The sequence below is a fragment of the Hakea prostrata genome, chromosome 10, assembly GCF_041222555.1.
Source record: "Hakea prostrata isolate BN-2017 chromosome 10, UWA_Hpros_2, whole genome shotgun sequence".
Classification (NCBI taxonomy): domain Eukaryota; kingdom Viridiplantae; phylum Streptophyta; class Magnoliopsida; order Proteales; family Proteaceae; genus Hakea; species Hakea prostrata.
In genome coordinates this window covers 49,920,085-49,934,267 of record NC_142609.1, presented here as the reverse complement: position 1 = coordinate 49,934,267, position 14,183 = coordinate 49,920,085, and the positions used below count along the sequence as shown (strand labels likewise).

General features: G+C 38.3%; 1 protein-coding gene and 1 pseudogene across 8 annotated transcripts; one reads left to right on the top strand and one right to left on the bottom strand.

The window, feature by feature from the left end:
- The first annotated feature begins 2,059 nt into the window (after window positions 1–2,059).
- LOC149003775 (glucan endo-1,3-beta-glucosidase 4-like) lies at window positions 2,060–9,011 on the top strand. 8 transcript variants are annotated; one of them, XM_089138137.1, is made up of 7 exons: window positions 2,060–2,502; window positions 2,875–2,943; window positions 3,523–3,633; window positions 4,008–4,137; window positions 6,953–8,206; window positions 8,426–8,453; window positions 8,546–9,011. In XM_089138137.1, exons 4-7 carry the CDS (start codon window positions 4,071–4,073, stop codon window positions 8,682–8,684), a joined length of 1,488 nt encoding a protein of 495 aa, XP_088994263.1. In that variant the 5' UTR covers window positions 2,060–2,502; window positions 2,875–2,943; window positions 3,523–3,633; window positions 4,008–4,070; the 3' UTR covers window positions 8,685–9,011. The 8 variants fall into 8 exon arrangements, with proteins under 8 accessions (XP_088994263.1, XP_088994262.1, XP_088994260.1 ...); XM_089138136.1 differs by having other exon boundaries at window positions 2,862–2,943; XM_089138134.1 differs by having other exon boundaries at window positions 2,859–2,943.
- A 1,332-nt stretch (window positions 9,012–10,343) lies between these two features.
- LOC149003774 (putative polyamine transporter At3g13620 pseudogene) lies at window positions 10,344–12,323 on the bottom strand (annotated as a pseudogene).
- Window positions 12,324–14,183: the final 1,860 nt, after the last annotated feature.

Below are 14,183 nucleotides of genomic sequence, written 5' to 3'. Positions count from 1 at the left end.
GCAGACAGTGTGAAAATCACCGTTCATGGAAGAGGGATAGCGATCCATCTTGCAGCAACCAGAGAGATCAAACTTTCTTTTGTGTCCCAACAAGAGCGAGCGCCCCTTTGGCATTGGAATTAAGCAAAGAATTTTTTAAAAAATTTTAAAAAAAAAAAAAAAAAAAAAAAAAAAAAGACAACGAAAGACAATAAGGTTTCACTCCACCGTTCCACATAGACAGAAAACCAAAAGTATTAACATCCAATTGCAACAAATGGAAATGGTAGGCAGCTAATTACAATGGAGAAGTTTCACACAGAAAAAAGACTAAAAGTAGAAAGAAAATTTTACGTTTGAGTCACTTATTTCGGACCTAAACTCGTGCCCAAAATTATAGTTGCGCCACAAGGGAAACTAATGCCGTTAAGCCCAGTTAACTTCATTGGTCAAAGACTCAATGCTCTCATGTGAAATTAAAAGAGATATATTATTAATGTACCCTTCATTTTCTTATCATTTTTATACCCTCCTTTCTCATACTATACCCAACACTTAGACATGTGAAGGGATTCCCCTTCATCCATGTTCTTCCTTCTTCTATTTTTTTAATCACTTTCATGGTTGCCTAATATGTCTGTATGGTTAATTTTAGGGTAAAAATGTTCAAACGGATGAAAAACTCATTGTTTTAATTAGTTTTATAAACTCAAAGTTAATTTTAGCTAGTTAGTTTGTTTGAAACATTGAATGGTTACTTTTATAAACTAAATGTTGTTTTTTTTTTTTGGAATAAGGAGCTTGTATTAAGAGAGTAACTAAATAAGAGGATTACAATCTATAGTATGGTTTTCCAGCAATATCATTACAGACAATAATATCCAAACCAGGAGGTAACCCTCCCGGGTCAAATTGTAACTCGCCAGGAGCTTGGAGAAACCCTGCCAATAAGTCTGCTCCTTGGTTCAACTCACGAAAATGGTGTAAAATGAGGCAATCTCTAAACTAAACGTTGTTAGTCATGTAAACTTTTCTTTTTCCAATCGTAAGTTTTGAATTTGAAGCTGGCCATTGTTCAAAAAAAGACTCTGGCTATGATTCTAGGTATGGGTATGAACTTGAAAGCCTAGAACGGTAACCTTAAAATGAGTTTGAGTAGGCTTGATACACTTTGTGTTGCTTAAAAGAGTAAACTTGCTAAATTTTGTGTTGTTTAAAGAGGAAGCTCGCTCATGTGTCCTCGTAGCATCAATTCCCCATTAGATCTCAAGGCTTCGCTAGGTTGGTGCGATATGGTGGTGTCTAGTGTCCAGCATTGGATGGACGCCACATAGATTTCATTAAATCTTAGTTATATAAAAGAGGATGTGCAGATTATACTAACTTAAGTAAGAATGTGACATAAATCATTTTTTCTTAATCCGAACCGTATCATTCTTTTGTAGCTTGGATTTAATGAAATCCACATGACACCCTTTTGGTATGGCACCTCTATGCTAGATGCACCAACATAACAAGATCCATTGAGATCTCACTTCTGTCTAGATACTGCAACGAAGAATATTACACAAATGGACCATAGCCTCATACACTATGGGCCCACTAATACAGTGGATCTCAGTCGTGTTTGTTCTAAACGAGCATTTTCATTACGGCTAGTCTAACAACCAAACTCTCCAAAGCTTAACAGTGATGAGAGTCTAGATCCTCTTCACCTAACTTGCCCATACAATCATGCGCCCATAGTTGCATGAGTATAAAATCTACACTGGGGATTCAATGAACACTCATGTAAATGTGGGTGTATGACCGTCCAATATGAATGTGAGTTTAGATTCTCTCCTTAGAGGATATTTTCCAATGAGTGTCCAATGAATGATGATCGATTGCCACATATAAATATTATAATTTAAAAACACTCATTGAATTTACTCTACTATTTGAATTAAATATTTCTTTACCAAAAAAAAAAAAAAAAAACTATTATAATTCATTGGGGCTCATTGAAAGAGCGCCTTCAAGAAGAGGAGCCGAACCTTATGAATGCCCTTCCAAAGAGAGGATCCAAATAGTACGATTTGGGATTCTTTGGAGGTTCTTTTGCTAAAAAGTGTTCAATTTTTACCCCTTTTTCCCTTGCAGAAAGCGTGCGATGCTTTAGTTCTTCGGTTCTTCCGTGACTTTCCATTTTTCGGTGTCTTTTGAACTTTAAATAAATGAGTTTTAAAGACAAATAAAGAAAACGCACAAGAAAATTAAAAAGCCAAAAACTTTGGAGTCCCTCCGGAGTCTGAACTCTTCATTTTCTTCAATTTCAAAAATATAAGTGGTGCCAACTTTGAGAAGCTGGAAGCTGTGGAAGTTTATAATTTATTAACCTGCTCTTATAAAAGCAAAAATTCCTCGTCATCTCGTGTTTATTTATTTTATTAGAGGAAAAAGAATACATATATGAAGATTTACACGAAGTTGCAAGTTTTAGTTTTGCTGCTGATCAGAGAAAGCAATATAAATTTCTTTGAGGTATTCGTATCCTTTTTCTTGTTTTGGGTGTCTTTTTTATTTATTTATTTTTTTTCTTGTTTTGGGTGTCAGGGACTGTAGCCTTCAAGGTTCATTTCAAATTAATCTGCCTTCTCCCTCCCTCCCTCCCACCCATGCTTTCTGTGATGTTTTTCATGTTGACTCTTTCGTAGTGGTTATATACCTGTATGTTATTGTATTTGGGTCATGTGTTGTTACCGTTTAGCTGTAAGTCAGTTCTGAACTTCTGATTCTGTGCAAGTGTGCAGCTTTATTGGTTTCTGTTTTTTAAAGTTAAAACTTAAAACATAATAAAAATGTATCTGGCTTCTCTCTTGGATACTTATTTGTTCCAGCAGGACCTGCACTCAGTTTTGTCGCAGCTGAATGATTCCGAGATATTGAGGTCCAACTTGTAACATTGCTAGAGATCTCTATCAGGTACTCCTTTCTCTTGCTCTTTCTCGCGTGAGTTGGGTTTGGACTTGGGGTTTAGGCTTTTTTTTTCCTGCTGATTTGTGGAGTTTTAGCATCCTGGTCGTATGAGCTAGGGTTATTCTTCGATACTCGCACTAGGATCCCCCTTTTGTCCCTGCTCGTCTTAAATACTTTTTGTGCTCGTTCGTCATTACATTTCCATTTGGTTTGAACTACAGAGCTCGGATTTATGTTTTTATTTTGTATGACTGAAGGTTAGAAGCTTAGTAAACTGCCTTCAGTTCTTTGTAAAAGATCTCTTTCATTCTGACCACTCAATTCTTGCCCGTAAGATAGTGTTTTTTTCAGTTCCCAGGTGTGATAGTGTGTCCTTCATTTTATTCTTCATGATTTCATCTTCCTTTTTCAATTTTTAGTTCTCGTCTTTCATTTTACTTTTCCATTGTGGTTTTTGTCTAGTTTTTGCTGGTGATGCTTGGTTTCTCGGGATTTTATTTTTTTTAAATGAATGTTTCTATATTGCTGCATTGAGCCTTTTGTAACTGATGTATATTCTTTCTTCCCCTGTGGTTGCATATGAAGGAATTTTTATGGTTTTGGTGCCTGGAAAAGTATACTGTTGGCAAACCTCATGACACCAAGGTGACACTAGTGGCCATTGGTTTCTGGCTTTACTTCAACTTCAAGCAATAGGTAGCCATCCCATTAGGGCTGCCTTGATTTATGCAGTCTTTCCTCTTTAAAGCTTTATACTAGTGTAAATTACATAATGAGCTTCTTTCAGATGCTTAAGATGGTGTAATGTTACTAATGTGGTGAATAGTTTAGTTGCTACTAGGTTGAATCTTTTATTGCACTTCTTGGAGTACCATTAAGGTCCTTGCGTTTCCTTCTTTGTACTGGGGATTGGTTTTATTTGCAATTTAAAGGTTATTCACGTTTGGCAGATTGTTGTTCCTTTTCTTTCTTTTTAATTTTTAATTCCATTTCTTTCTCTGTATGCCCAGTTCTAATTTGTGGTCTCCATGCCAGTAACTTATCTTATTTGTTTGCTTATTTATTTACAGTTCAGGCTCTGCCTCTGGGGAGAGGCATAGCTGCCGAAGTTTGATTGGAATTTAAGGGGCCAAATGAAGCCTGGAAAATGGCAAGGAAGTGCTTTTTGGCTGCTTACGTTCATTGTTTATGATGTATCAGGTACTTCAATATGCTTCTTTGGATACACTTTCCATGGATGCCTTTTTATTTATTTATTTTGTTCCTTGAATTCTATCCCTTTTCAATTTTATAATTAAGATCTCAATTCCTTACATTTTCTTTTTGTGTTCTCTTTCATTCTTCTTTTGTGAGCTAGTAGGTTAAATCTGCAACCAGGTATTTCTGAGCAATTGAGAAAATTAGCAAGTTATCTAACAGTTAGATAGGCTTAACTTCTCTGAACTGTTAAAGACTTTTTTTTCCCCCTAATCCCATTGTCATGGACTGGTCCAGTGAGAAAGTCAAACATTCTGATATATGTTTCATTTGCTTGTGGCAGTCTCTTTTAATTCTAATGATAGAGCTTTATTTTAAAAATTTATGAACTACTACAACATTAATGATATTGGGTGGGTAATGAACTTACTAGTTGGCAGATAGAGGACAGCTCATCATCTGCACTACATGGACCTTATTCTCCACTATGTGACATTTTCAGATGTTGATCAAAATCGTGCCAATGTGTTATCCATGTCATCATTGGCTCATCTGTTAAGCTTTTGTGTGCAAGCATTGCACCAGATGGCAAAATCAGCATCTGGATTTAGGCAAAATTTGGATGGCTAGCCAATGGACGTGGTACTCTTATCTGTCCAATGGTTAGAATTTGCCACATTATCCTGCCCTCATAGCACGACTAAGAATTCACTGTAGAAAAAATCATTAGATGGTGAGTGACATAGTTGACAGGCACTAAAATTTGACAGACAATCCAAGGTCTGCATTACCTATCAAATGGTCGAATCATCGATTTCAGCCCTCCACTCTACTTAAACAGCCGTAGAAGGAATGCTGGACCAGAAAGGACTTTGTCTGATAACAATGTTATCAGGTTACAGTTTCCTACAAGGCTGGTCCATCGAGGAGTTAGCACATACTGGGTTTGTTTATTTCGATGAGTTGCATCTTAGGTATTGGTGTCATCACCAATGTATTTTCTGGATATGATTTTCGTTACCCCTCCAAGAACAGTTCTCCACACCATGGCAAAGAACATATCTCCCCCTCCCCCCCCCCCCTCTCCTTTCCTTGTTGTAGCATGTGTAGTTCATTTATTTCTGCTATAGTGCAGAAGAAGAGCCTTTTCTCACCTTTTTAAGTTAAGAATATTAGAATTGCTCTTAGTGGTATACAGTGAAGAAAGCACTCAATACATGGTTGCTTACAAAGTAAATGGTGACAATAAACTCTGTTGACCAAGTCCAATGTCTCTTACCGGCTATTGATATGGATTCAGTATCTTCTTGTTTTAACATGGGATTTTTTATTCGTATTCTTTGCTTCAGAGTCTACAAGTAACTCTTCTAGGAAACACTTAGTTGATATGGAAAAGTTAAGAGTTAATATTTACTAGTTTCCTCTTACTTGTTTTGTGGTATGGAGGATAGAGGTGCAAGTCAGTCTGTCAATTGATTGTGATGTGGTACAGCAGATATCTATACACAGTACCTAATGAATCTGGTCTGCCTCAAACCTGCACCATCTACCCATAATGATAGCTTGTTGATTGCTTATAAGTCAGAAGCTTGCATGCGTAGATCAAGCGTGATACCGACTTATCCTTTCCATTCATTAAATTAGCTGATGAAATGATGGAGATCACTAATCCTCCTACCTTGATCCAAATCACTCTTGCATAAATATCTTGGTGTAGTTGTTGGCCTGAACAGCTCTTGATTGCATGGGCAAGCATGACACAGTCAACATTTGAAGAGTGAAGCATTTCAATCAGAATGAGAACTTGGGATGTCCTTATGAGTAAAAACATACAAGGGTTCTGGGACTGGTGACTGCCATTTTTTGTCAGCACAAAAAAGTCCTGTAGATCTTTTATGTTTCAGTTGTTTAAATAATCAGTCCCCAGTCTGTTGAGTTATTAGATCATTCTCAATGAGAATCCTCTATGTCAACACATTCATTCTCAAGCATGTGAACTGTGCAATTTCATTTCCTCTAAATATAGGACACACGAGCAAAAGTTAATCCTAGTGTTCTATAATCCATCTTGGCGAATGAGGATAATGTCACCCTTCATCTTCATCCATTCGACAAGGAAGTTCTGATTGACCTATAAAGTAGGCTAACTAGGTAACATTAATGCACAGCCCTTCTGCATCTTCTCCTTGCACCACACTTGTTTGGAAAGTTGTTTTCCTGATGGTAGATTCATCCCTACTTTGAAAGTTTGCTGCCTAAACTCCTACTCATGGCCGTCTTGAATGGCAATCAAGCTATTGTCAGTTCCAAAGTCATACTAAAAGTTGGATGATTGTAGATCTTATTGGATTAATCAATAGATATGGTCTTATCATTTTGTGCATCCTTGTTGACAATCCGGTTTTATCATATACAATACATGCTATAAAATAGAAAAAAAGGAACAAAGATTACCCTTTTATTCCTGGAATGACTGGCATGCCTTACAATAAGAAATTGAAAAAGAACTCTGTAAGGAAGCATGGCCTACTGCTCCCACCGCCCATGGGGGCCCCGCGGGGGGGGGGGGTTGCAATATGACCACCCCACCCACCATGAAAGGTGGAAATGCTTACTTGTTGGCGCTTCTGTTGTGACCCCCATGTGTGCAGGGGCCCTTCTTCTAGAAAGAACTCTTTCCCATTAAAAAAATAGTCAGAAGTGAATATTTCAGAAATAACAGAGACATTTAGTGATATGATACATTCAAAGACCAAGTTCAAAGAGCAAACTGACTCTCCTTTCTTTCTGTCCCTGAATTTATTGCTTGACATTACAGGTGCATTCATAGGGATAGACATTGGCACTGATGTTTCCAATTTACCATCTGCTGCGGATGTGGTTGCAATCCTTAAAGCTAATCAAGTGACTCATGTCCGTCTCTATGATGCAAACCATCAGATGCTGAGTGCTCTTGCAGGCACTGGGATTGAAGTCATGGTGGGGGTCACTAACGAAGAGGTGCTAGGGATCGGAGAATCACCATCAGTTGCAGCTGCCTGGGTCAATAAGAATATTGCAGCCTATGTGCCACAAACCAATATCACAGCCATTGCTGTTGGCAGTGAGGTGCTGACTTCAATACCCAATGCTGCTCCCATACTGGTTCCGGCTATGAACTACCTTCACAAGGCTCTAGTGGCGTCAAATCTCAATTTCCAGATCAAAGTTTCAAGTCCACAGTCCATGGATGTAATTCCTAGGCCATTCCCTCCCTCCACCGCAACCTTCAATTCCACATGGAACTCCACCATGTACCAGTTCCTCCAGTTTTTGAAGAACACTGGATCCTTTTATATGTTAAATGCATACCCTTATTATGGTTACACTAAAGGAAATGGCATCTTTCCAATTGATTATGCGCTTTTTAGGCCACTTTCTCCCACAAAACAAATTGTTGATCCCAATACTCTTTTCCATTACAACAGCATGTTTGACTTCATGGTTGATGCTACTTATTACTCTATTGATGCACTCAATTTTTCTGGGATTCCTGTCCTAGTGACAGAATCAGGCTGGCCGTCACTAGGTGGAACCAAGGAATCTGATGCTACTCTTGAGAATGCACAGACATACAACAACAACTTGATCCGCAGGGTGCTTAATGATACAGGTCCTCCTAGTCAGCCAACTATACCGATCAGCACATACATTTATGAGATGTTCAATGAAGACAAACGGCCAGGACCTACATCTGAGAAAAATTGGGGCATGTTTTTTACGAATGGAACCACCGTGTATCCTCTGAATCTGGGTTCTTCATCTCAAACTACTGGGAACTCTTCCGGTGTTGGGGTGTTCTGTGTGGCAAAGCAAGGTGCAGATTCTGCTGCATTACAGGCTGGTCTGAACTGGGCATGTGGGCAAGGACAGGCTAATTGCACTGCTATTCAAGAGGGGCAACCATGCTATGATCCTGACACACTCCGGAATCATGCCTCGTATGCTTATAATGATTATTTTCACAAAATGCAAAGCATTGGTGGGACTTGCGATTTTAGTGGTTCAGCCACCATTACCAATGTGGATCCTAGTAAGATTCCATACTTCCCTCTATCTTGTTGTAAATAAAAAGAACAGTAATTAAGATCACCTTCCAAATTTTCTTATGAAATTAAATCAATTGTAGTCTGAAGAATGTGGGTAGTTATCTAGTACTGCTTACTGTGCATTTCTAAGCCATTTTTTCGGGGGGTTGGAAATTAGTAACTCATTTGAGTACTGTGTTTCTGTTGCTCTATATGCTTTGCAGGCTATGGTTCGTGCATTTTTGCTGGAAGGTGAGCAGCTGTTGATACCCCCCCCCCCCCCGTTTTTCGTCTCTTACAAATTTAATGTTTGTCATGCATGCTCTAAACATGTGTTTGTGCAGTTCTAGTTCAAACACCAGTAGAGGAACAACTCCATCTGCATTTGCACCCACAGGCACCATTGATGCTGGTTCAACTTCAAACTTGCAAATTTCCAGGATTTTGTATCTGATCCTAGCTTTACTTCTTTCTCTCGTCTGATTCCCAAGAAGACATATTTCCAGTTTTCGCGCCAGCTTTGATCAAGGTAAAATCAGTGGTGTGAAGACAACGGTGTTGTAAAGAGTAAAGAAAGAGAGATGTAGTGTACCTTTGCCCAAGAACCCTCAACCATGGTTGAATGTTCATCCTTTTTGTTGTTCATTCTCTGTTGATCATTCTTTTTTCCCTTCTCTGTTTTCTTTTTATCACTTCTTTGGTTTCACTTGTATACTCAGTTACAATTCAGTAAACTTTGCCATGATTATTTATGGAGTTTCAGTGCAAATTTAAATGATTACTTCCTGCTTTACTGGCATTTCTGTAAGTAGCTGACTCTTGGCTTTGAAGAAGAGAAGATTTTATTTTTTGGTAGAAAAAATACAATAGTTTTAGGGAATGGTCAATCATTATCAGTATCTATCATCTATCAAACTGATATGTAATGGCACAAGCCCGGTTTGAAATTTAGCTAGTTCAGTATAGAAAATTTTGCATTTTACTAAAAAAAAATAGACATTATTGGTTTCTGATAAATGTGGATGAACATTGTCTGACTCCAAGGGAAAATTAGCTACTACTAGATAAGATCGTTACTTGAGCTAAGTAGGGTTAGTTAGGGTTCTTATAAGTTGGGTTGACTGGTATGCCGGACCTGAATGTGTTGAGCTTCTTCCCTCCATCATCTCCCTCTTATGGAGTACCCATTAGCTAGGAACTAGGGAGAAACAGATTAGTTATGAACCGATTTCTCAACCCTGGATTCAGGATTAAGATCAATCGAGCCGAACTGGATCTGGGTCTGAATCGACCAATTGATGACATAGATTAATGCAAAACGAATTACACAAGGCGACTTCATCATTCAAAATTCCACACGTGACTTCTTCTTAGTAACCACTTGCGTTTTTATTTGAAAAAGAGCGAGAGAAAGAGAAAAATCCCATTCAATCGTCAGAGGTTTTGATATTTTACTCACACAAGTGATTCCAGTCCACCATGTTGTGCTGACAAACAAGGAGGCCAGTCGTCGTCACTCGTTAGATACTTGAAAAGGAAACGTGGGATTAATTCCCATCTGTTGACTTTTCATCATCATTGTCCACTTGTCACTATAATATGCAATAGTTCTATAATTAGATAGATTCTCATTTTCTCATTTTCATTTTCATTTTCATTTTCATTTTCAAACGCTTCCAATTTCCAAGTCTGGACCACCAATTCCGTGACGGAGGCAACCTAAACAGTATCCTCATGACTCCCTACCAGTCTCACGTCCGTCTAAGATTTAACGGTTGACAGAAATTGAAATATCAAAGTTTGATTGAAGAAATGATAACGACCCAAAAGGCTCATAAATATGGATCGAGGATAAATTATTTGAATCAATAGATAGAGATATTCATTCGTGTCCGATATGATTTATGTCGTTTTGACTGTTTTGTCCTTCCTCTCGGAATCTTGGAATTTTAATGGTAGTTATAGTATGTTACTTGATGGAGGAAAGAGAAAACAAATAAGTCCCAATTAAAAGCTTCGTGGATGGCACTGCATCCACTCTCATGCTCCTCTGCGATTAAAGTCAGCAACAAAAATTTGAGAAAAGATCCTGGAAGCTTATGAGATGAGGACTGAATTAAGAAGAATCAGACACCACCAACATATTGAAATGGAGGTTTTCCTCAAGTCATAAATATATGTAATGTCTTTTGCAATTCTTTCTTTCTCAAGCTAGAACAACATTACTTAATCTCCAAAAAAACACAGAATGTACCATTACTATTGTTATCGACATAAACACCTAAGAGACAATCCAATCCAAATATCTCATTTACAACCAATGAAGATTCCATGGATTTCAATCCTATTCTAAGAATACCCTTTCTTCTTTCTGTTTCTGCTTGATCCACCGCTTGACCTTGTTTCCTATTCTTGTGCTTCCGGATTCTGATTTTTATGATCAAGCAAGGATGAAAAGAAAAGAAAAGAAAAGCAAACATATGGTGGTTACTGGTTACCCCTCATTGATGATTCCCCCAGTTTCTTCGTCCCTGTGCTCCTCCGGCTTGGTGAACTCTACCAAGTTGCGAGCCTTGCACCATTTCATGAATAAGTAGCTTCCGATCCCAAGCATGGTGAGAGCAGCGCTGATCACATACACCAACACGGTTCCTATGACCATCACCAATATCAGGAACAAAACTGGGATAGCACACATCACCATCAGCCCAGGAATTCTCATGGGAACCCTATATGGCCTATCCAATTTGGGAAATTTCTTCCTCAACCAAATGAAGGATGCAATCTCCAGCAACATCCCTAAGCTGTACAAGAAATTTGCAGCTGATATGATGTTTGTGAAGTCCATAAACGAGATTCCCAGTGTTATGGCACTCGATAAAACAATCCCAATCCACGGGGTATTGAACCATTTCGATCTCACTGCAAAAACTTTTGGGATGAAACTCAGATCCGCCATGCCAACGACCTGGTAGGCGGCGCTGCTCAATTGGGCTTCGAAGAGACCAATTGCAGACAATACGGCACCCACTTCAATCCAATACTTGAGCCACTTGCCAACAATCATCCCTCCTGCATCGGCCAAGAACCCATCTCCCCACTTATCTTGTTCAAGCTCCAGAGCCCCTGTAGCTGCCAATAGAGGCACCAGGTAACCGATAATGGTCACAATTCCAGCTGACATCAATGCTTTGGGGAAGGTCTTCTGAGGACGATCCACTTCACCTGCTAAAGTACTGGCGTTGTCCCAGAAATTCAAGTTCCAGAAGAGGGTATTCAAGTAGAGATGCCAATCTTTCTTGGATCCAGGCTCACCCAGGCTGAGCCATCGACGGGGATGGATTTTGGGTATGGAAGCGAAACCCATTATATAGAAGGGGAGCATAGAAGCGACAGCCAGAGCAACGGCGGTGTAGCCGACGATGGTGAGGCCGGTGTAGTTCAAGAACGTCAAGGAGAGAGTGGTTGCACAGGTAGCAACAACCCGAGGGTAACCAGAACCAAGAATTGGGAAGATGCGTTTGAGATAATCAACACAGAGAACTGGATAAGCAGCGTTGTTGATGACACCACTGAGAAATTTCCAGTATCCCATAAGGTTACCCCAGAAAGGGCCAAAAGCCCGTTCTGCCCAAATGACAAATCCGCCGTTGCCGGGGAAGGTGGTGGCTAGCTCTGCAGTGATGAGAGCTTCAGGAATACTCCAAATAAAGGGGAATACGAGAAAACCCACAATCGCTAACAGGGGACCGGCTGCTTGGACGGCGGTTTCCTCCCCATAAGGGCCACCAGAGACTTCGAAGTAGATAAGAAAGATGAGCGGGAGGAGTTTCAGTTTGCCGTTTTTCTTCCCGGGTATATTGGGATCTTCTGCTCTTCCATCCCCATCTCCTCGTAGTTGATGATATGGGGAAGTTGCAGGAGTAACAGAGACTCCCATGTTGGCAACTTCACCACCACCAACCCCTTTCTTTGTTCCAACACCACCACCAGCAGAAACTGGTCCAACTGGGAGGTTTGTAGTATTGATTTCTGCAGCCATTGACAGACGGACAAGTAAGATTTCAAGTGGAACGGTTGGTAGATGGAAAGAAGAGTATGGTAGCGTCTGACACTGAAAGATTCATATAAATAAATAACGGTGATGAGGAGGAGGAGATCTATAAGGAATCTTGTTTGGTCCCACTGTCCCGTATTATGCAACTTCGAAGTCTCCTTTGAGGATCGAGACCTCAGTGGTCCTGCTCAACACCGTGAATAATACGGAACAGTGGGACTTCCGTTTATAAACACATCGAAAAAGACGGTCGAGATTTCCGTCAGCTCTACATACTGTGCATAAAATGCACAGCGTTTGCCAAAGGTGGTATGTTAAAGCGGTTAAAGATCCAACTTCCTGAGGGGAGGTCCTGGGTTCACACCTACTCGGCAGCATTAATATAAAAAAGCTCCCTTGAGGAAGTAAATCGTGATGCGTGCAAGCTGGTCCGGATGAACCTCATATCCAAAAAAAATAAAATGCACAAAGCATTTGAAGTCAAAGAGTAATTGGTTCCAACTTTTAATCTCGGTTCTATCAATGAATCCAAAAAAAATTCTCTCTAATATGATATATGTAATAGTTTTTTTATCATATATAAAAGCTCTATTGAATAAAAAATAAAAATTTTATCACCTAAAGGCTGAAGTAGACGGAAACATTTTTGTTATACACATTACACAACAGTGCGCATTTATGCCAAATAACTAGCTGAACAAGTAAAGAAATTATAAGATTATTTTAAACTTCTCAAATTTAAAATCAATCTTTAAATCTCAATCAATTATTTGTTATAAATCTTTAAGTTCTTTTTTTCATCCTTAATTTAATATAAAATGAACTTTGAAGAGAAAAGGGCATATTTATCACTACTAAGTCCGATACTATAGCAATTTAAGCTGTTCAGAAATTCAACGGCTTCAATTTGTCAGTAAAAATCCAGTCAATCTCTTTTTTTCTTTTCTTTTCTTAAAGGGTTTATTAGCTATTTTTTGTGAAAAAAAAATATATTGATTTTTCGCTTTTGGTTCTTCAATATTTTCTCCTTACACTCACAAATGAAAATTGAGAACAATACATTTATAAAATTTTTTGTTTATATCCCCTAACTAACTAGGGGTGAATTTGTCCACTTTCTCTTCTTGGATTTCTCTTCCTAGTGCTTGCTCTCGAATAAAATTTATTTCTACCAAAAAAAAAAAAAGAGTATAAATGGAAAATTAAAATTTGTTTTCAAATTCGCATTTGAGGGTATTCGAATGTGTCCTAATACTAATAAAATTCGGATATATTAGTATTCTTTCCGGTCAGACTATCACAAATAAATGGGAAAGATATCAACAGGTAGTCAAAAAGTTATATTCAATCTATATACATACCCAATTAGAATAATCTAATTTAAAAAATATTCAACTATCGTCCGAATCCAATTGAATCTGTTCAAAGATTGATAGAATATTTTTCAAATTCATCTGAATATAATAAGATGCAAATATGATATTATCACTATCTAATCTATTTAAACCCTTACCTCTTACTTTTATGTTAACATTTTGATTCTCTTCCTTCCTTTCACTTAGTAATAATGTAAAATAAAATAATATAAAATAAATAAAACCTTCAAGTGTTAAATAATCTGCTATTTTATTATCTTGATAAAATACAATTTTTTCCCAGATGATGGCAATAATGGCATATCATCTTTTCTTCAAGCGTTAAATAATCATTTTAAAAAAATAATAATAATCATTTCGCATAATTCCTCATTAAACTCGAGCACATTGAGCATTTCGGCAAAAACAGCATGTTATAGATGTCTTGCCAGCTTTAACTCCTTTATTTACTATTAATTAATTTCAGCAAACTTATCACATGTGAAGAGTTCTACCGGAACAAAAATAAAATAAAATTCCATGGGAACGTGGGTTTGCGGGCTGCGGCGG